General features: G+C 48.1%; 1 protein-coding gene across 1 annotated transcript in view; it reads right to left on the reverse strand.

Moving 5' to 3' along the window:
- Positions 1–20,898, reverse strand: part of C2CD2 (C2 calcium dependent domain containing 2) — a 60,369-nt gene that overhangs the window by 26,279 nt on the left and 13,192 nt on the right. Inside the window, exons 3-6 of the mRNA XM_068979773.1 lie at positions 7,925–8,044; positions 4,719–4,823; positions 2,982–3,104; positions 55–175 (exon numbers count right to left, since the gene is read on the reverse strand). Of these exons, the coding sequence (XP_068835874.1) occupies positions 55–175; positions 2,982–3,104; positions 4,719–4,823; positions 7,925–8,044 (469 nt within the window). The remainder of the gene's footprint in view (positions 1–54; positions 176–2,981; positions 3,105–4,718; positions 4,824–7,924; positions 8,045–20,898) is intronic.

Consider the following 20,898-nt stretch of genomic DNA (forward strand, 5'->3'; position numbering starts at 1 on the left):
AGCCAGCCGGCACCATGCCCTCACCAGGGTGCTTTCTGCAGCCCCATCACCCACCTGAAGCACCAGGATGGCTCAGGAGCGAGACTCGGATGTTCTTCACCAACAGTTTGAGGTCATGAGCCCTTGGAGGTTTGGGAGGGCAGGATTCCTGAGTGGCTGAAGTGCGCTGCAGATGCTACAGAAAGGAAAACAGAGAGCAGTGACTCCTGGGGAAGAGGCAGTGGCCACCGGGCACCTGTTCCAGGGAAGGGATCTTCAAGGAGACCTGTAGAGGGAGCCTGGCCCTCACGCCAGCTCTGGAACAATGCTCCCTTCTCAGGAGGGTGGAGGGTACCAGTCACTCACTCACAGCCGCTTCCCACAGAAAGCAAGTGGAGGAGCAAAGTGTTCGCCCAGAGGGGGCGCCCCAGAGGCCCACTGCGGTTGGAGATGGGGTCAAGCCCAAGCCAGTCCAGGAGCTAACAACAGAATGGGACATGCCCCATGGGCTGCAGGCACGCACTGCCCACCAGCAGCGAGCGGGACACCAACCAGGACACGAAAGGCTGCTTCGCACCTCGGGGCGCACCCGCCATCCACATGGGGAGGAGCTAAGCGTCCTCCAGGTGTCACGCTGGGGACACAGCAGAGGCAGGTGGCCCTGGAGCAGCTTAGTCACCTCATCCTCAAATCAGCATCGAGGTATCTCCAATGGAGAGCCTCCCAGAGCCTGGGGGACCCCACCTTCAGACCAACCTTTCCAAGCTAACTTCCGCCTCCCACTCACGGCTCTGAGTATTTTTTAAGAGGAGCTCTTTAGACACAAATGTTTGGGAGTCCTGAGAGGCTTCTCAGAGACATCACGGGCCTCTGCACAGTGAGGTCTTCCAGGAAGGATCGATCCTTAAAGCTGACTTGACCTCACAGCGCTTTCCGGGGGGAACACTTACCAACATCTCAAGGACCGCAGTCTCCTTTAGGTCACTACCTAGAAAACACTATTGCCGACTGTGAGCTGAAGGGGCGGGGTGGCCAAGAAGTCGTCATAGAATCCTTAAGATCCAGGTCCCTGAGCTCTGGGGACAGAGTAACCCACATGTCTGGGGTGGAGATGCAATGTTTTCTCAGTTCTGTGTGTGTGATGGCTAATTTTCTGTGTCAACCTGACTGGACCGTGGGGTGCCCGGGCATGCAGCTCTTGACTAAGCAGATAAGCACGCATACACATTATGCAATTATATGTATATAGCTGGCTCACACAGTTACAGAGATGCTCGTGTACATAAATATATGCACACACACATCCCTTGGTTCTGCTTCTCTACAGAACCCTAATATAGTATGCATGCTATTTTGATACATAAACTCTGCAAATGTATTTAAAAGCATTATAGAATGCATTACAGAAGCAGGCAAGAATACTGGAGTGGGCTGCCTTTCCCTTCTCCAGAGGATCTTCCTGATCCAGGGAGCAAACCCGGGTCTCCTGCATTGCTGATTCTTTACCTTCTGAGCCACCAGGGAAGCATGTATAGTCATATTCCAAACAGGCAGCTTTGATGAACTGGGAACCCTGCACAAACACCCACAAAACCCTCACTCTGCCTGTCTGCTTACTCAGCGGCTCCTTCTGCTTCGTCAGGAGGGTGAAGCCTACTTCTTATATTCTGATAACCCTCAGTGCCCAGAGGGAGTGACAGAACAGTGTGATCCATTGGTATGTGTCCAGGGAATCAGAGAGATTTTGTCTCCAGACTCTACACACTCACGGCTGCTGATGCCCTAAGAGGAACCAGAGCCCAAGAGCCTGCATCAAAGTCAAATTAAGGTTATACTATCATACTGCCTTTTTTTAAAATACAGTTCATGGGGTCCTCAGCAAGAATACTGCAATGGCTTGCCATTCCCTCCTCCTTCAGCATTCCCTCCGATGCTGAAGCTGAAACTCCAATACTTTGGCCACCTGATTGAAGAACTGACTCAGTGGAAAAGACCCTGATGCTGGGAAAGATTGAAGGCAGGAGGAGAAGGGGGTGACAGAGAATGTTTGGATCACTGATTTAATGGAGATGAACTTGGGCAAACTCCATTAGATGGTGAGGGATAGGGAGGCCTGGCGTGCTGCAGTCCATGAGGTCGAGAAGAGTCGGACGTGACTGGGACCGAACATCTTTTTCACATCATATAATAATGGTGGCTATTCTACCATGCCACATAAAAATACTGGAAACGCGAATGAAAAACCACTTTAGGGACTGTACATGCCTGTTTTGCGTAACCAGCATAAGAAGATCTGCTCATAATTGGGAGAATTAATTCATCACAAGCAAAGGTTTTCAGATGCGCTGCCAGTAAAGATGTGAGAGGCCAAGCCCAGGGGCTGGCCTGGGTAAATTTCATGAATGTAAATTTAGCCAAAGAGTTATTAGCACCTAATCAGGCAGTGGTGAGGATCCCAGAATGGGGAGGGAGGGCAGGCAGCATGGGCAGGGACCCACAGAGAGGAGACAGCCTCGTGTGTCTGCACTGCCCAAGAGAGGCAGACCTCCAAGAGGTGGTGCTGTTGGAGGCAGGGCCTGGTCACCAGGCTGTCCCGGGCCTGGGCTCAAAGTCTGTGGCTACAGTGCGCTGGCTCTGTCTGTCTCAGGGCAAGTTCCCAGGTACTTTGATCCTGGAAGGATAAGGTCTCCAACAATAGGCTCTGGATGGACAGTGAAAAGTCACGTACTGGTCCCTGAAAATGACAGTTTCTGGGCTACTTAGACGTGGACTATGCTGAGTGGTCCAGACACCTCCTCCTTCCCTCCCACGGGGCCTTGGAACCCTGTGCCCTGAACACAAAGCTTCGCCCCAGACTGCAGTCGTCACCCACCAGCAGCCGTGCAATCTTGCTCTGCCCTGGGGCGGGGCAGAGGGATGGGAGGTGCCACTGATCCCCCAAGAGAGGATGACCATGGTCCGTCGTGGGGTTGTGAAGCACCACAAACCGAGAGCCGGTTTACCTGAACTTCTTTCAGGTCCGCAGGCGTGGTGCTCAGAACCACTGATGGGGAGGCAGAGCTAACCAGGTGCTTCAGAATGTCCTTGAGGCTCTCAGAGACTGCCTCTGTCCCAGCTACCAGGTCCTGTCGAAAGAGGAGGTTGTCACCAGATCATCTCCAAACCGGGCAGAGGGCAGGCCAACACATGGCTTTCCTGATGCCCTCAACATGAAACAAACTCCCTGTTGCTGGGGCTCTGCAAGGTTCAGGCTAGGAAAGACTCACTCGTTCTCATCTTTACTGACCTCAGAAGTCACTCATGCTCCTTACTCTTTAAAGTGGTTAAAAATAAGACACATACAACATAGAAATATGTCAACATTTCTGTGTATATTCTTTCAGTCTCTTTCCCCAAACATATAGACGTGTGTTTTTTCTTTCTTCACTGACATCTGATTTTATTTTTTTAAGTTAAAAAGTATTCAAGGGGCTTCCCTGGCGGTCCAGCAGTTAGGACTCTGTGCTTCCACTATAGAGGATACAGGTTCAATCCCTGGTTGGGGAACTAGGATCCCACACGCTGTACGTGGCCAAAAAAAAAAAAAAGGATAGAAATCACGTGCTCACAATAGTGGAATAAAAAAGGTTAGGGTCCTGGATCCCAGATGATACAGAGGAACCACTGCATAAGCCCTGATCTCCCTGCTTCTGAGAAATAAACTTTGGTATTAAAAAAAAAATTTTTAATCCAAAAAGTTTGAAAAGCCCAAGAATGAAAAGAAGTTTGTAGAAGAACAAAGCAGGATGACATGCACCACCAGATGGCAAGCTCTATTAGATTATAATAATTAATACTCAAAAGAAATGTATCTATGTTCTAGAATGTTCACACAAACTAAAAACAGAATTACCAGAGAGCAAACCCGTGCCCCCTGCATCGGATGTTCAGAGTCTTAACCACTGGACCGCTGGGGAAGCCCCTGGAAGAATTTTTAAATACACATATTTCAGCTGTGGTGATAGTTTTGTAACAGAATAAGAGTCTGAAATAGAGTGAAATTTCAAGAAAATATCATAAAAGCCACCGCAAAGGAATAACGTCACGACCTCAGCCTTCAGTGTACATGATTTTGAATGATCTTTCCAGTAACTAAAAGTAACAGCCCCTACGTGACTTAGCAGCCTGCCCTACACCCCCAGCCCCACTTCCCAAGTCACTTCCTCACACACCCAAGGCTGTGGGAGCAGGGGGGTGCCCTTCAGATTGGAGATGCAGCTTGGAAAGAGCTGGGAGAGAAGGGAGGTGGTGGCCTTGGGAGCCAGGTCTTGGACCCAGCCCGAGACGGAGGTGAGTGACGTGCCCTTACAGGGAAGGAGGGCAACGGAGGGGCAGTGTCACAGAAGGGCGAGGAAAACCTAGATGCTACCACCACAGAGGCTCTCAGCCGCCACCGCACAAGCGGGCTTTAAAAGCTTTCCGGGCCAATCAAACCTGCCTGGGGAGGCGGGGCAGTCTTTGGGAATTTTTAAAAACTGCTAGGTGATTACAGGTGCAGCCCAGGTGAGAGCCTGGCATTAAATGCAGGGAAGCTACCCCCCACCCACCATGCTGCCCTGCCTCTGCCCTGCCTGCCATCCCCCAGGATCACACACCTGAGACCCCACTGATCAGAGGCTCCGTCTCCCAGAGCTGGTAGTCACAACACGCCCATGTTCGCATATTCATGATGGGGGAATCACCAAACCTCACAAACTGACCTCCCCTAGGACTTTGGGCTGGACTGTGATGGCCATCTCTGGGGCGCTGATGAAGGACCACTTGATCTGAATGTCTTCCCTCTTCTCCTTCATGTGGAGCTCCAGCTGTTCAAAAAAAAAAAGAAAAAAAAAAAGATTATTGGAGGGCTGCTTTCTCCACCGGAGCCTCGATGTATGTCTGTGTGTTCTTTTCTTAGACAGTGGTTTATCCCCTGCCTTGGCATTCTGTGTGCTTTCAAAATTGCAAGGAGAGTCCCCAGTTCCTGACTGCCCCTCCCCTGTCATGTAGCCTATCCCATCCCCACAAGCACCTTCCTCTACCTCAACCAACCACTCAGAGAGGAACATCAGGGTTGGGGCTGAACACCAGATGTCATGAAAACCCTGCAACCTCTGCTGTGCAGCGCTCTTCTGAGAGCATCACCAAGACATACTGGAGCCGGAGGCACAGAGAAGGGAGCCGGGATGCCTTGTCCGCTCCCACACACTCACACGTGCCCCTCCCTCACCCCGCCCTGATGGTATGCAGGGGCGCATCAGCACTCTTAGCCTCTCTTGCCTGGGCCACTGCACAACCTCCACACGGACTCCAATCTCTCCCAGGGCCCCATCCAGCCCTGCCTGTAAGTCATGGCAGAACCATGCACCCCCCGTACTCCCCGCAAAGACAAGCATGCTCCTTGGAACTTGTGAATAGATTTCCTCACATGGCAAAAGGGACTCTGCACGTGTGATCAGGGTAAGGACACTGAGGTGCGGAAACAATCCTACATGATTCCAGTGAGCCCACAGAGGCATAGGAGCCCTGAAAGATGGAAGAGGGAGACAGAAGAGCATGCAGAGAGAGGTGACTTGAAGACAAAGGAGGATGTCAGAAGCCCAAGAGTAAGGTTGCCTCTAGAAGCTGGGACCTGCCCTCAGCTGACAGCCAGCCAGAAATTGGACCCTCAGTCCAACAACCATAAGGAGCTGAATTCTGCCAACAACGGGTAAGCAAGGAAACAGATTCCCTCCAGAGCTCCCAGAAAAGAAGACAGCCCACCAGCACCAGGATTTTAGCCCATGTTGGACATCACACCTCCAGAATGGTGATTGATAAATGTGTGCCATTTTCAGCTAAGATGTGGTGATTTGCTTCAGCAGCCACAGCAAGCTAAGCTGCCATCCCTCCTTCTTCAGCAGGAGACTCCCTCTAAAGCCAAAGTTTAGACCCTTCCCATCTCCATGCTTCCTCCCACCACCCAGGAAAAGGGAAGGAAAGGATGGCTGTAGAATTGTTTTCTCAATACTGGGTACTCCCACTCATGCTAGCAGCCAGGTAAGACAAAGGATGCTCCTGTTGCCCTGTAATTCTGGGCGACTCTAGCAAGATCGTGCTTTAATTTCATTGCCACAGTCCCTGAGTTGTTCCACCAGGTGGGGGAGAGGGTGTAGCTGCTGGTCTCTATGCAGTTTTTATCTGAAGAACAGAGGAGGGAATGTCTCCTGCCATGAGCATTAATAATTCACCAACCTCTAGCAGCTGCTTCTGCTTTGAGATGTAACCGACAGGCTGCCTTTAAACTGTGTTAAGAGATCAAAGACACAATTGAATTACCTGTGTCTGAGCTGTGTACAGTGGCATAGCAACAGCATCTCAGCAAACGTGTTTCCTTGGTGAATGTCTGTGGTCCTTGCTGAACTCACCCCATCCTGAACACATCCCAGACTTTACAATTATCTTCTAACCACACTGTCCAAAAAACTAGGGGAAGCAGAAGGGCTTTATCATCGGACAAGTCCATGAGGTCGACTTAACTTCCCTGACTCTTGAAAATGGATGGGGGTGGGGGATGGGTTTCAGAAAAAAAAGCCATTTAGGTAGCCGGAAATTGTTTGTCCTGGTTGTTTAAAACCATGTCTTTTAAGGAAACCAAATGGAATACAATCTCTTCTTGTGGTTGAGAATCTTGAAAGATTTGGGATCACCCCCAAATTAGCAGCCAAGCACAAGTTGAATTGGCAGTGACCCCTAAAATAGACCCAGAAATTAACAATTTCTACATTGCTCTAAACAAAGAGCATCAGTGAACTTCTGCTCCATGCGTGACATACACAGTTATCTGGTGGGTTAGTCACTAAGTCTATTATAATTATTATCTCTATTTATCATTGTTCAATGTATAAAAATATATCAGTTATAAAAGTTACATATTATGTGTCTATTACAATTATTATAATAATGTTGACTATCCAAAAATAATGGTGATATTCATTTGCTAACATAAAAATAATGAGCCTTTTAAAGTTGATTTTTTCAAACACTAAAAGGAAGAATGCTAAGTCCAGACCTTGAGCTGTTTTTCCAAGCTGCAGGGGACTTTTGAGGGCCAGCACCTGATTCTAAATTATTAACAGAACCACCTTCCTCATCTCAGATGCCATCATCCTCAATCCAACAGTCAACAACATCTTGGACATGTGCCTTGAAAAATACCATATCTCCCATATTTGATAGATGGAAACTCTGAATTCATTATATATATGTATACATATGTGTGTACATATGGTGGTTTTGGTGATTTAGTCACTAAGTTGTGTCTGACTCTGGCAACCCCATGGACTGTAGCCCGCCAGGCTCCTCTGTCCATGGCGATTCTCCAGGAGAAAATACTGAAGTGGATTGCCATTTCCTTCTCCAGGTGTGTATATGTATGTGTGTGCAAATACCTGTGTGTGTATCCATGTGTATATATACCGATGCATGTATACACATGTGTGTATTTATTTATTTATTTGGAGTGGGTAGCCTTTCCGTTCTCCAGGGGAACTTCCGCACCCAGGGATCAAACCCAGGTCTCCTGCATTGCAGGTGGATTCTTTACCAGTTGAGCAACCAGGGAAGCCCAAGAATACTGGAGTGGGTACCTATCCCTTCTCCAGTGGATCTTCCCGACCCAGGAATCGAACGAGGGTCTCCTGCACTGCAGGCAGATTCTTTACCAACTGAGCTATCAGGGAAGCCTGTGTGTATTTGTACATAAACGTATTACATGCACACTTTTGTATGTCCCACAAAGACAATATAATATGAAGGTAACAGTCTGAAACAAATGAGCAGTAATTAATGAAAATAGGAGCATTCACGTCTGTGACAGCACCCCCACTCACCCGACAGATTTACGGACACTGTTTTCCTAGGACACACTCAAGTCTCCCAGTTTTACCTGTAGATGGAGCGGAGAGAGCCGCACGCCATACAGCGAGCGCCCCGTGTCCTCAGACGAGGGTGGCCCCGCGCTGACCAGGAACTGGATGGTCTCGCCCACCACGTGACAAAATACCACCTGGAGGAGGGGCCAGAAAGCACGCAAACTTTACACCCGAGAGAGGAGAGTGTCCACCTTACCCATCTTCAGTTCACCGAACAAAACAACCTGGACTCTGCAGGTCAGCAAGAACGAGAACTCAGCTTCAAATGTGGGTCACTCTCTAGATGCCTATCTTTTCTATTACACCAGAGCTTAAAGACTGGAAACAATATTTCCAATCTTTTCTTCCTGATGTATTCTCAGGACTCGCCCAAATCTAGTTAGAATCTTTCCACACAACTTTTTTTGTCCTTTAAATATTTCTTTTTTCTATTTCTTCATGCAGCTGATTTTTAAATTTCCTGGGCAATTGATTCATACGGTGTGAAAGCCATTAGCCACCATCTCTCAGTAAAAAAAAAAAAATGAGCCTTAAAAAGAAAATTAGTTATGGATGTTTACAGGTAAAAAAAAAATTTTAAGTACCCAGAACATAAGAAATTGTTTCTATTTAAATATATTGTAACCTATTGTGGTTTAAAAAGATGTGGGGGATAATTCAAAGAACTGTGAAATATTGAACGGTTATAAAATGATACAGTCTTAACAAAAATAGAGTTGTTAAAATGAGCTCATTTTAAAACCTATGAGACAAAGCAATTACATCAGGAACAAACCAGACCATATTCCTGACATAAATCACAAAGCATTTTGAGAGAGGACTGTGAATGCTGTTACTGCAAAGGGAAGCACTCAGTCCCTTCCAGCAAATCCCCTACAGGAGCAGACCTTCCAGAAGGAGGGACTGGCCACACTCCTGGCAGCATGCCAAGCGAGCCCAGAGCAGGCTGACTATGAGGCCAGGTACCAGCTGTGCCTGGTAGAGGGGTGCTGGGGAGGATGAGGGGTGTCTGGCAGGGGGCCAGCATGTCTGGGCAAAGCCAAGGCCTCAGAGTCTGAGAGGAAGACCAGACGGACCCCCACACTCCCAAGGGAACAAGCTGACCCCCACATTGGATGGTGTCACTTGGGAAGGAAGGAAAAATTCTTTAATTCTCTGGTGGATTTAGAACCTAAAATACCAAGTAGAAAGATTAACAAAATAATTACTTTGCCGGGGCAACTGCTATTTCACAAAGTTCAGGCTGAAAACCTGTCTCCCTCCCCCCGTCCTGATCCCTGGCTCACTGGCCCCCTCACAGGCGTAGCTCCATTCAGAGCCCACCTGCCCCTCCAAAAATGACATGATCTGTACTACACAGGGACCCCCCAGCAAGGGGTCCATTTCCAGGGTCCACTATAAAAGCTTTTGGCAGCACAGGGTAGAAAGAGAAAACCCTGCCTTTTCTAAATACTGGCAGAAAATTGCACAACCCTTATTTTCATCCGTTGCTGTAAAGGCCCTCTCTGAGGACTGACTTATGTGGATTAGTTACATCTTCATCATGTTATTGTATCTCCAGAGTTCATCAAAGGTTGGAACAAAAAAATGTTTGTATAAGAAATGTCGCCTATTCACTTTAAAAATAAATGCTCTGTAAACATTCCTTGTAGGAGGAATGTATTTTGATGCCGGATGAGTTACACACACACAAGTGACATGATAGAAAATTCTGTCCTTTGTCTCAAGAGCTGAGGTCGTTTTACTCCTTAAAGTAAAAAAAAAAAAAAAAAAAAAAAAAAACAAACAGTCAGTGATTGGTTGACTTCTGTTATTTCTATGGAACTTTCTATACGAAGCTAATTAGAACGTCACTGAGAACCCTGACAGATTCATTAGCACCCTAACTCAAGGAAGAGTTTGGTTTCTGTTTGTATTCAGTTCTACAAAAAGCTGGACTCCTCTGCTGATCCAGTGGTTAAGAATCCGAGGGGGCAGCCTAGATGGGGGTGAATTTGGGGGAAAATGGAGAATATATATATATATATATATGGCTGAGTCCCTTCGCTGTTTACCTGAGACTATCACAATATTGTTTGTTAATTGACTATACACCGATACAAAGTTAAAAGTAACTATAAGAAAAGAAAAGAATCTGCCTGTCAATGCAGGGGACATGGGTTCCACCCCTGGTCAGGGAAGATTCCAGATGGCTCAGGGAAGATTCCAGATGGCTCAGGGCAACTAAGCTCGTGCACCACAGCTTCTGAGCTCACGCTCTGCAACAAGAGGAGCCACTGTTATGAGAAGCTGCAAACCACAACCAGAGAAAGCCTGCGTGCTGCAGTGCAGTCAAAAATAAATCCATTAATTGGAGGGGGGTTCATGTTTGGGAACACATGTAAGAATTAAAGATTTTAAAATTTAAAAAAAAAATAAAAAAAAATAAAAAATAAAAAAATAAAAAAGAATGAAATTTTTTTTTAAAAAGCTACCCCACTGCTTCGTTTCTGATACATGGACAGCTGAAGCGCCCAGTTAAAAGCAATTAAACCAATAATCCAGCATAGATTTTAAGACTTTAAAACTTCTAGAATGCAAGCCTCAAAGGTCACAATTACCATTCACGTCACATCTGGAAACTAGGTGCAATCATTAAAACTGGGACACCTTTTGCAGAGATCCCTGGAAGGTCTTCCCAGCCCTATGCCAATGCTCTCAGTAACACCTGTCATATGGACCGACCGTTTCTCGGCCTCTCTTCAGTGTTCGCCTGAGAAACCTAATTAAAACAACTATCTGATCAGTTTCCAGACGGGCAAACAAAATGCCCCCACCGTTCCTACAGGTCCAGTGGGGAGGGATAATGACCAGGGCCAGCCTCTGCTCCTCCACCCTGAGAGTAAAAGTCCCATTTGTCAAATGGACCAGAACAAAATGGAAAAGAGATTTTAAATATAAGTAATCTTCTTTCAGGGCATTATGGTGTTTTATACACAATGGAGATTAAATGATCTCAACCCAGGCAAATAGTGGCCAGGCTGTCCCTGTAACCACGGGGTCCCCTCTTGTAATGGCAGAAAGCAGGATCACCCGATGCTAGGTCAAACAGACCCTTCCACCCAGGGCCAGAGTGATCAAGGTTGATGTCTATCAAATACGGACAAACAGGTAGAGACCCCGATCTTGACCCTAGAGTCTCCCTGCCGCAAACACAGACCTGTTCATGAGGCTCCCTTCTGGAGTTTATACATTAGGTCCTCAGAGCATCCCAATCACACTGAGCCGTTTGATATGACTTGGGCTTCCCAGGTGCACGTGTGCTAAGTTACTTTACTCACGTCCGATTCTCTGTTGTTGTTTAGTCGCTCAGTCATGTCCAACTCTTTTGCGACCCTGGGGACTGTAGCCTGCCAGGCTCCTCTGTCCATGGGATTCTCCAGGCAAGGATACTGGAGTGGGTTGCCATGCCCTCCTACAGGGGATCTTCCCGACCCAGGGATTGAATCAGTGATAAAGAATCTGCCTACCAATGCAGGAGATGCAGGAAACATGGGTTTGATCTGCAGGACCATGAAGAAGGGTGAAGGATGAAGAACTGATGCTTTCAAACTATGGTGCTGGAGAAGACTCTTGAAAGTCCCTTGGACTGCAAGGAGATCAAACCAGTCAATCTGAAAGGAAATCAAGCCTGAATATTCATTGGAAGGAATGATGATGCTAAAGCTGAAGCTCCAATAATTTGGCCTGATGTGAAGAGCCAACTCATTGGAAAAGACCTTGATGCTGGGAAATATTGAAGGCAAAAGGAGAAGAGGGCAGTAGAGGATGAGATGGTTAGATAGCATCATCGACTCAATGGATATGAGTCTCCCAGCAAAGTTCAGGAGATGGTGAAGGACAGGGAAGCCTGACCTGCTGCAGTCCATGGGGTCTCAGAGAGTCAGACACGACTGAGGGACTGAACAACAACAAGTGCTCCAGCTCCTCCTTCTCTGAGAACACTCCAGAGAACTGGAAGTAATTTCATTACTTTTGTCTTCAAAAGAACTAGAAACACAGCTGATAAAAAGGACCTAAAAGGTTCATGTCACTGAATAGTTTTTGCTTTAATCACACTACATGACATCATGAAGAAAGAACTTCAAAATAAGATGGAAGAAATGACCTTTCACTAATCATTCAGAATTCCCAGCCAGGTCTCTGCCCCAGCTCTGCATCCAGCCTTGGTCAGATAATTATTCTGTAAGATGGCATGCGTGTGTGTATGCTCAGTCAATAAGCTGTGTCCGACTCCCTTGTGATCCTATGGACTGTAGGATGCAATTCTTCAGGCAAGAATACTGGAGTGGGTTGCCATGCCCTCCTCCAAGGGCTCTTCCCAACCCCAGGGTCGAACGATCGTCTCCTTTGTCTCCGGCATCGCAAGCAGATTCTTTACCACTGAGCCACTGAGATGGCATGAGTCTGATATAAAATATTACTTCTACTCTGGAACAGAAACTCATTTTAAAAAGTAAAGTGTCATTGGCTGAAAATTCTCAAAACATCTATAAAGCTAACCCTATTGGCTGCTTGTTCACAACACATGGTTGAAGATATATTTTTATACGCTGTCTCCCAGTGGGCTAGGGGCTTCCCTTGTGGCTCAGCTGGTAAAGAATCCGCCTGCAATGCAGGAGACTCAGGTTCAATCCCTGGGTTGAGAAGATCTGCTTGGAGAAGGGAACGGCTACCCACTCCAGTATTCTGGCCTGGACAATGTCCAGGACTGTATTGTCCATGAGGTCGAAAAGAGTCGGACACAACTAAGAGAATTTCACTTCACTTCACTTCCCAGTGGACTGAGGTGGAAAACACTGGAAACAAGATGGCAGCCAGCCCCAAAGAATGCTGGGTGGATGCTCTATTTCATCCCCTCGAGGGGTGTGCCTTGGGCCACACGGGCTCCGACACCCCACCCCCACCCATACTCACCATCCCTTCTCTTGTTTGGATTCTTTAAAATGAACAATAAGGCTTTGAGACTGTGGTGCTGGAGAAGACTCTTGGGAGTCCCTTGGATGGCAAGGAGATCAAACCAGTCAATCCTAAAGGAAGTCAACACTGAATATTCATTGGAAGGACTGATGCTGAAGCTCCAATACTTTGGCCACCTGATGCAAAGAGTCGACTCACTGGGAAAGACCCCGATGCTGGGAAAGATTGAAGGCAAGAAGAGAAGAGGGTGACAGAGGATGAGATGGTTGGATGGCATCATCGACTCAATGGACATGAGTTTGCAGTCCATGGGGTCGCAAAGAGTCAAATACGACTGAGTGACTGAACAAGAACACTACCAGGAGGTATTGTTACTACATAATGCAGCTTAATGTGGGCTTTCCTTGGCTTAAAAACCTGAGAATGCGTTCTCCTCCACGGTCTCTATGCATTAAAAGACACATATAAGACACTGCCTTTCAAATGAGGGCAGGAGAGAGCTGGGTCTTTTCCAGGCTGGCTGTTAGTGTTCTAGAGTTCTGCTCAGTCATATCTTCATCATTAGCCACTGCCTCGTGTTCCAGCTAACGAACCCCCAGCTTGCCCGAGGGTCCTTTCAGCAGTCTACACCAGGCAAAGTACCTGAGGGCTGACTCAGCCCAGATTCCATCTGCCTCCTTTCAAATAAACAGGTGACTCTCCCAGAGGCTCTGCTCCCATTCCGGCCTCAAAGGGTGGGGCCCCCAGGGAGGAATCTCTCACCTGCCTTTGAAAAGACCCTGCTTCAAAACAGTTTCACAAGTTGCTAGAACTTTAGCATAAATACCAGGCTAATAGGGTACCTGGAATTTCAAGTCACACAAAACCAAAAAAAAAAAAAAGTCAACCAGTTCATGCTGGCTCAGTGGTAAAGAATCTGCCTGTCAATGCAGGAGACACCAGTTCCATTCCTGGGTGGAGAAGATCCTACACGCTGCGGGGCAATTAAGCCTGTGCGGAACTACTGAGCCTGTGCTTTAGAGCCCAGGGGCTGCAACTACGGAAGCCCGTGTGCCTATAGCCTCTGCTCTACAACAAGAGAAGCCGCTGTGACAAGCAGCTGTTGCATCATGACTAGAGAGTAGTCCCCGCTCGCTACAACTAGATAAAAGTCCCTGCACGGCAATGAAGACCCAGCACAATCAAAAGTAAATAAATATTCACTCATCCAGAAAAAAAAGAAAAGTCAACCAAATTTCCTATTTGCAACTACAACTTTGTGTTCCATTACCCTGGCAAAGGAGAAGGGGGTGACAGAGGATAAGATGGTTGGATGGACATGAACTTGGGCAAACTCTGGGAGATGGTGAGGGACAGGGAGGACTGGCGTGCTGCAGTCCATGGGGTTGCAAAGTCGGACGTGACTTAGTGACTGAAGAATACACTTGCAAAGCACGGGGTTCACCAAGGTTTGGAGAGAGCAGAGGAGACCCCGGAATCTTTCAGAGTGTATTTTAGTGTATAAATGTATAACAGACAGCCTTTAGATCGAAAAAGTCCATGTGCTTAGAATACACAATTCATATCCAGGGAGGGTTGCAGGGTTCCCCGACATATCACGTGGAATAAGATTCTGGGGGAAATTCCAAGCAAATGCCTCAATCTGTTTGTTGCTATGGTTTCATGGAAGCAAAGGTTGGTTAGTGCCTTTCAGTTCCCCTTTTTCCATCTTCCCTCTTTCCTGGGGAGGGTGGGAGCTTAAGTGAAATGATAAACATAAAATGATAATAATAGAAAGGAAAGAATAATCATTAACAGCTCCATTTATGGTGTATCACAGTCAAAGCCTGTTTCTGGAGGCTGACTGGGGTTCAATTATAGTCTCTGCTTATTCAGTGATTCTTAGTTCCCTTACCAGCCTCTCTCTGCCTGGCTTCCTCCTCTATACAAAGGTCACGATGCTTCCTTGGGTGGAGGAGAGCTGCGGGTGCTAAGGAGAACAGACAGAATCTGTATAGCCCAACGACATCAGGAGCAGGTCCCTGCAGGTAATGCACAGGCCAGGGCCAGGCAGGGGTTCACCTTTACAGACACAGCCCATGGCTCAGAGGGAGAAGGAAATACCCAAGACAAGCTCGCAGCCAGCCTGGATCTCTCTGACTTCTAGATCTTACTCCAGTCTGGGTGGATTGTTTATTTAAAACTTTAACCTGCAGCTGATCGATGCACCATTAGAAGCCTCTATTTATTTACAAATGACACAGACAACAAAGCTAATTCATATTTTTTTACAGGGTAGGGCCACCTACCAAGGTAAACAGCACTGCAGTCCCTCAGGACCAATGTTTGTTGCTTTCCCTGGCGAGCCTTCAACATACGAATCCCGTTTACAGGGACACTCACCACACTTGCTAAGGAACTATGTGGCCTTTGCAGCAAGTGCCTGTCCCGCACAATCTGCCTAACCCCGGATCATGTTCAGGGAGCTCAAATGCTGCCCGTGTAGACCTCATGCCTCCACAGGTGCACCAGGAGGGGCCGCTGCTGCCACCTGAGGACGAGGAGCTGCTCTCAGGCTACTTGCAAGACGGAAATTAAGTCTCCATCTTCTGGGTCAAATATTCTGGAGCAAAGCTCTTCCAGGACATGAGCAAAGAGAATGCAGCTGAAACTTGTTGCTCTTGTGTAAGAGTGTAATTACACTCGGGGAGAGAGAAATGTGCTGGGGGCGTGTTGGGACTGGAAGGGAGGACACAGAGAGCCCTGCAGAGAAGTTAAAGGGTGATGCCTTGCTCCACGAGTGCTGCAGACAGGGGTGCTTCCAGTCGCCACCCAAAAAGATGCCCTTCCAAAGGAACGCAGATGCCCTGTCCCATGAGCACTCCCTTAAAGAAATGCCCCAGCCCCTGGTAGGCTTGTCTCTTGGGATAAATATTTGGTGGTGTCCTCAGCTCATGGCACACAGCTTCTAAAACCCTTGGAATCTCCGGAGTGATTAGAATGTCTTTTAGATGCTAAGGAGATGACTGGTGGCTGGGGACCTAGTTAACAACAGGAGGTAGGCAGGAGGTCCGCACAATCAAGGCGTCATGAGAGGGGAGAAGCTTTGCCACCTGGAGCCCAGGGGAATGGACAGGGACTAGAGATGGGACCACAGACCCATGGCCTGTGGTTTAATCAGACGTCCTCTGTAGTGGAACCTCCACAAAACCCTTTAACAGTGGGGTTCAGAGAGCATCTGGTCCTGGAAGGGTGGCACATTAGAGGCCACGGAAGTTCCCATCCCATCTCCCTTCCCTGCTCCAGACACCTCTGCCATTTGGCGGTCCCTGAGCTGTGTTCTTTATAAGACACTGGTAATGGCTCAGAGGGTAAAGCGTTTGCCTACAACGCGGGAGACCCGGGTTCGATCCCTGGGTTGGGAAGATCCCCTGGAGAAGGAAATGGCAACCCACTCCAGTACTCTTGCCTGGAAAATCCCACGGACTGAGAAGCCTTGTAGGCTATAGTCCACGGGGTCACAAAGAGTCAGACACGACTTCAATTTCACTTTCAATAGTAAGGAAGGGCTTTCCAGGTGGCTCTGTGGTAAAGAATCCTCCTGCAGTCCAGGAGACCCAGGTTTAATCCTTGTGTGGGGAAGATCCCTTGGATGGTTACACACTCCAGTATTCTTGCCTGGGAAATCCCATGGACAGGGGAGCCTGAGAGCTACCATGAGGTCACAAGTCAGACATGACTGCGCAAGTAAACAACAACAATAGTAAGGAAACTGCTTTCCCAAGTTCTGTGAGCTGTTCTAGCATGAGGAGGGGTTGTGGGAACCTTCAACTTTATAGCCAGATGGTGGGTACAGGAAGCCCAGACCTATGGTTGGCATCTGAAATAGGGAGCAGTCTTGTGGGACGGAGCCCTTGATCTGAGGGGTCTGCACTGCACTTAGTGCCAGAATTGAACTGAACTGTAGGACACCCAGCTGGTGTTCGGAGGACTGGAGGACTGCTTGCTGGGTGAGAGAACAAGTGCACACATTTGGTGTCAAGAGTCATAAGCAAACCGCTGAGAGGCCCCCTTTCAGCCCTGGCTGCAGGGTGCGGAAAGCGTAGCTCCCACGGGTCCTGCAAGACGACTCTGACGCTCTGATCTATGCAAGACCCCACTCTCTGTGCAGGCCCAGGGCAGGGGGCTTGCTGATGAACAGATTTTTGCAACGGTGGTTACTTTGGCACACAGGGGTCTTCAGGGGCTGCAGGAGAAAGTTGGAGCACAGAGCACTTGGAGGGCGCGGGGAGGCCCAGTTCTGTTCTGGGGGGGTCCTGCAGGGAGACTCAAGTTCAAACCCAAGTCGGGAAGATACCCACAAAGGGAGACTAGAGCCCCATTCTCATCTGACCCAAGCCCCGTTCAAGTCTTGATCCAAGACGGGACTATGTACCAGCCCCCTTGTCCAGGCAGATTCCTCCTCTTCGTTACCTCAAATGCCATCCACACGTCCCTTGTCAGGGCTGAGACAGGAGGATGAGAAACATGGGCCCTGACGCTCTGAGGGGAGCAGAGAAAGGGCGGGGTGGGGGAGGGGGTGGTGGATATCCTAGAATCTCCGGTCTGTATTCCCTGGACACGATCTGTTTGTATCCTGAGGTTCTGCTGTGGATTCCTCTTCTCAGGAATTACACTGCGCAGAGGGAGCATGTGACAATGCTGGTACAGGATTTGATCTACGTTTGGAGACCCTGCGGGTGGCCCAGACCCTGAAAAAAGGAAGGCACTGTCATCAGCTCCTGGGACGATGTCTGTCCTTCATTTAACCTGTGGATATTTGGGAACCTCCCATGGGGACACGTTACAAGAGAAATTGACTAGTCAGCCTCGATTGCTTTGCAAGTGGGTACCCTGAAATGGGCTGTGATCAGTCAAGACGCATGTCCAAGAGAGGAAGAGGTTGTGTACAGGATCCAAGCACCTGGGGGTATCCTGCTCCCCACCTCCCACGGGCCAGGTGGATCCCCACAGGGCGCCTGAGCTGGTTCCCTGGGACCACGACACTCAACCCACTTTCCTGCATTGCTCAGGGGGCTGGGCTCCTGCCCAAGGGGAGGGCCCTGATGCCCGCACAAAGGCACTGGCAGGCGCTCAGGTCCTCTCTGGCCAAGAAAACATTGGAGACAAGAACTATGAAGAAACTTGTAAAAGAAAACAAAATCGTGTGCACTTTCTAGTAGTTTACTGGGTGAAAAGCTTCCTAGCACAGAGTGCGGACAGCTCTGCCCATGGTCCCATCTGCAGGGAGCAAAGGAAGGAGGGCTGAGAGCAAGGAGGAAGAGGGCAGACTTAAAAAACTTGATGCAGGGCTTCCCTGGCGGTCCCATGGTTAAGAATCCACCTTGCGACACAAGGGACACCTGTTTGATCCCTGGTTTGAGAAGATCCCACATGCTGGGGAGCAACTAAGCCCAAGTACCACAACTACTGAGCCCAGGGGCTGCAACTACTGAAGCCTGGGCACCGAGAGCCCGTGAACTGCAACAGCAGAAGCCACCACAGTGAGAAGCCCACACACCGCAACCAAGAGCAGCCTCCCACTTGCCCCAGCTAGAGAAAGCCCGGAGGCAGCAACAGAGACCCAACACAACCAAGATAAAAAATTAATTAACGGAATGTTTAAAAAAGCGTTAATGACAGGCTTTAAAAAAAAAAAAAAAAAGCCTGTGCACTTCTATACATTGTTCTCAACTTTTTGATGGGTGTGCAATATTTCTGCCATGGTCTTAAAACAAACACAGTTTAACCATCCACTTTCCAAACGCTGCGTTTCTGGTACTCTCTATATATCAAGACCTTTAAAAATGGTCTATGGCCATTTCTAATCCCTGCTCCCTCCCCAGCACCTCCAGGCCAGTCTCTGAGCTCTGTTCTTTTAATACTGACAGTGTCAGAAAACAGGAAAACAGAAACTGTCCACCACAAAGGGGCTTGAGGCTTATTTGTCAATAATAGAGCACTCAATCAATGCACAGGGGCACATTCCAAGCAGGGAACTCGGGTAGGTCAGGCCTACAGCAAGCTGCCCTCAGACCCCTGGCTTCTGAAACCTGGGCACCGCACCACCTGCTCACAGGGCCCCTTCCGGCTCTCAGGGCTATGCTGGTGCCATCCTGCCTTGTTGCCACCGGTTTCCTCCCAGCATCTCCCAGGGATTTCCCATGCTTGCTGCAGGGGTTATGGAGCTCTGAGGCTCCAGGATCCACCAGGGCACGGGGAGAGACAGCCCTTCTGCATTGCCAGGGCAAGGGACGCTGGGTCAGTGCCTGGGTGACCAATTCTGGAGCTGATTGTGTGAACCTACAACCCAGGAACCTCACACCTGCCCCAGAGATACTCCCAGGCTTGAGTCTGAGGACTCAGGAGACAGTTCAGGGCAGCCTTGCTGCACTTGTGAAAAAGAGAAAACTGTCTCATTGTCCATCTGCAGAAGGTGGACAAAGCTTCCTGTGTCCACCCAGAGTCGTGAACTGCAGTTCCAGCTAATGAACTACAGCCCCCAAAACCAACCTGGGTGAACATCCAAACTGCCATGCTCTTGTAAAGAGAAAGCTTGTTGTGAAAATGTACACATAAAACAATAAACATTTGAAATGCACAAATGATGTTCTAGCTGACCCAGGGTGGGGGTGGGCGAGGATACACAAGGACGGGGTTCCAGCGGCTGGGTGGGAGCTCCTTCTGGGCCCAGGCGCCACCCGGGTATCTCCTCCTCACAGTCTGCTAAATGGTATGCATTTAACTTGACAATAAAAAATCAAGAACAAGGGGGGGCTTATACTTAAGAGTCTCTCAGCACTTCGCAGAGACTTTTTATTACAAAAAATTTTTCCCATTTTTTTATGATAGTTGACCAGTGTAACAAGTAATTTCAGCCTGTAAACTGTTAGCAACTATAAAATAAACTCTGTGTAATAGCTAAATGGCTAAAATCTATATATTATGCCACAGAATTATTCACATATTATTTATAACTGTACTCGTATAAATCTAGAGCTTCCCTGGTGGCCCAGTGGTAAGGAACCCGCCTGCCAATACAGGAAACATGAGTTCCATCCCCGGGTCAGGAAGATCCGCTGGAGAAGGAAATGGCAACCCACTCCAGTATTCTTGCCTGGGAAATCCGCTGGACAGGGGAGCCTGGCGGGTTCCAGTCCTTGGGGTCACAAAGAGTCGGAAATGACTTAGCAACTAAACAACATTTTATAAATTATAAAATGTATGGTTATAATTTAATAAAATTTATAGGTCAGTCCTGGGTGTTCATTGAAAGGATTGATGTTGAAGCTGAAACTCCAATACTTTGGCCACCTGATGCAAAGAGCTGACTCATTTGAAAAGACCTTGATGCTGGGAAAGATTGAGGGCAGGAGGAGAAGGGGACGACAGAGGATGAGATGGCTGGATGGCATCACTGACTCAATGGACATGGGGTTGGGTGGACTCTGGGAGTTGGTGATGAACAGGGAGGCCTGGTGTGCTGCAGCAGTACATGGGGCTGCAAAGAGTCGGACACGACTGAGCAACTGAACTGAACTGATATATATATAAATATACAAATAATCTGATCATTTAAACTATACAATCAAATGGCTTTTAAATATATTAAATATATGTTAGATATAGTTCACATTGTTGTATGAGCATCCCCAGCACCACGTTTAGAACGTTTCGTCACCCCCTAAAATCCCAGCCCCATCAGCAGTGACTGTTCACAGCCCACTCCCACGCCCTGGACACCACTTGTCTACTTTCTGTCTCCACTGATTTATCTATTCTGAATATTTCATGTGACTGGAATCTCGTAATATGTGTCATGTCTGGCTTCTTTCGCTTAGTGGAATGTCTTCAAGGCTCATCCACGTGGGAGCACGTGTCAGAATCACATTCCTTCATGAGGCCAAATAATACTCCATCATGTGGGAATGCCATATTTTATTCATCCATTCATCAATGATGGGCCATATTTTATTTATTTTTTTGGTGTAAGATGTCTGGCATTTTCAAT

This window comes from Capricornis sumatraensis, chromosome 1 (genome assembly GCF_032405125.1).
Source record: "Capricornis sumatraensis isolate serow.1 chromosome 1, serow.2, whole genome shotgun sequence".
In the NCBI taxonomy this organism is placed as follows: domain Eukaryota; kingdom Metazoa; phylum Chordata; class Mammalia; order Artiodactyla; family Bovidae; genus Capricornis; species Capricornis sumatraensis.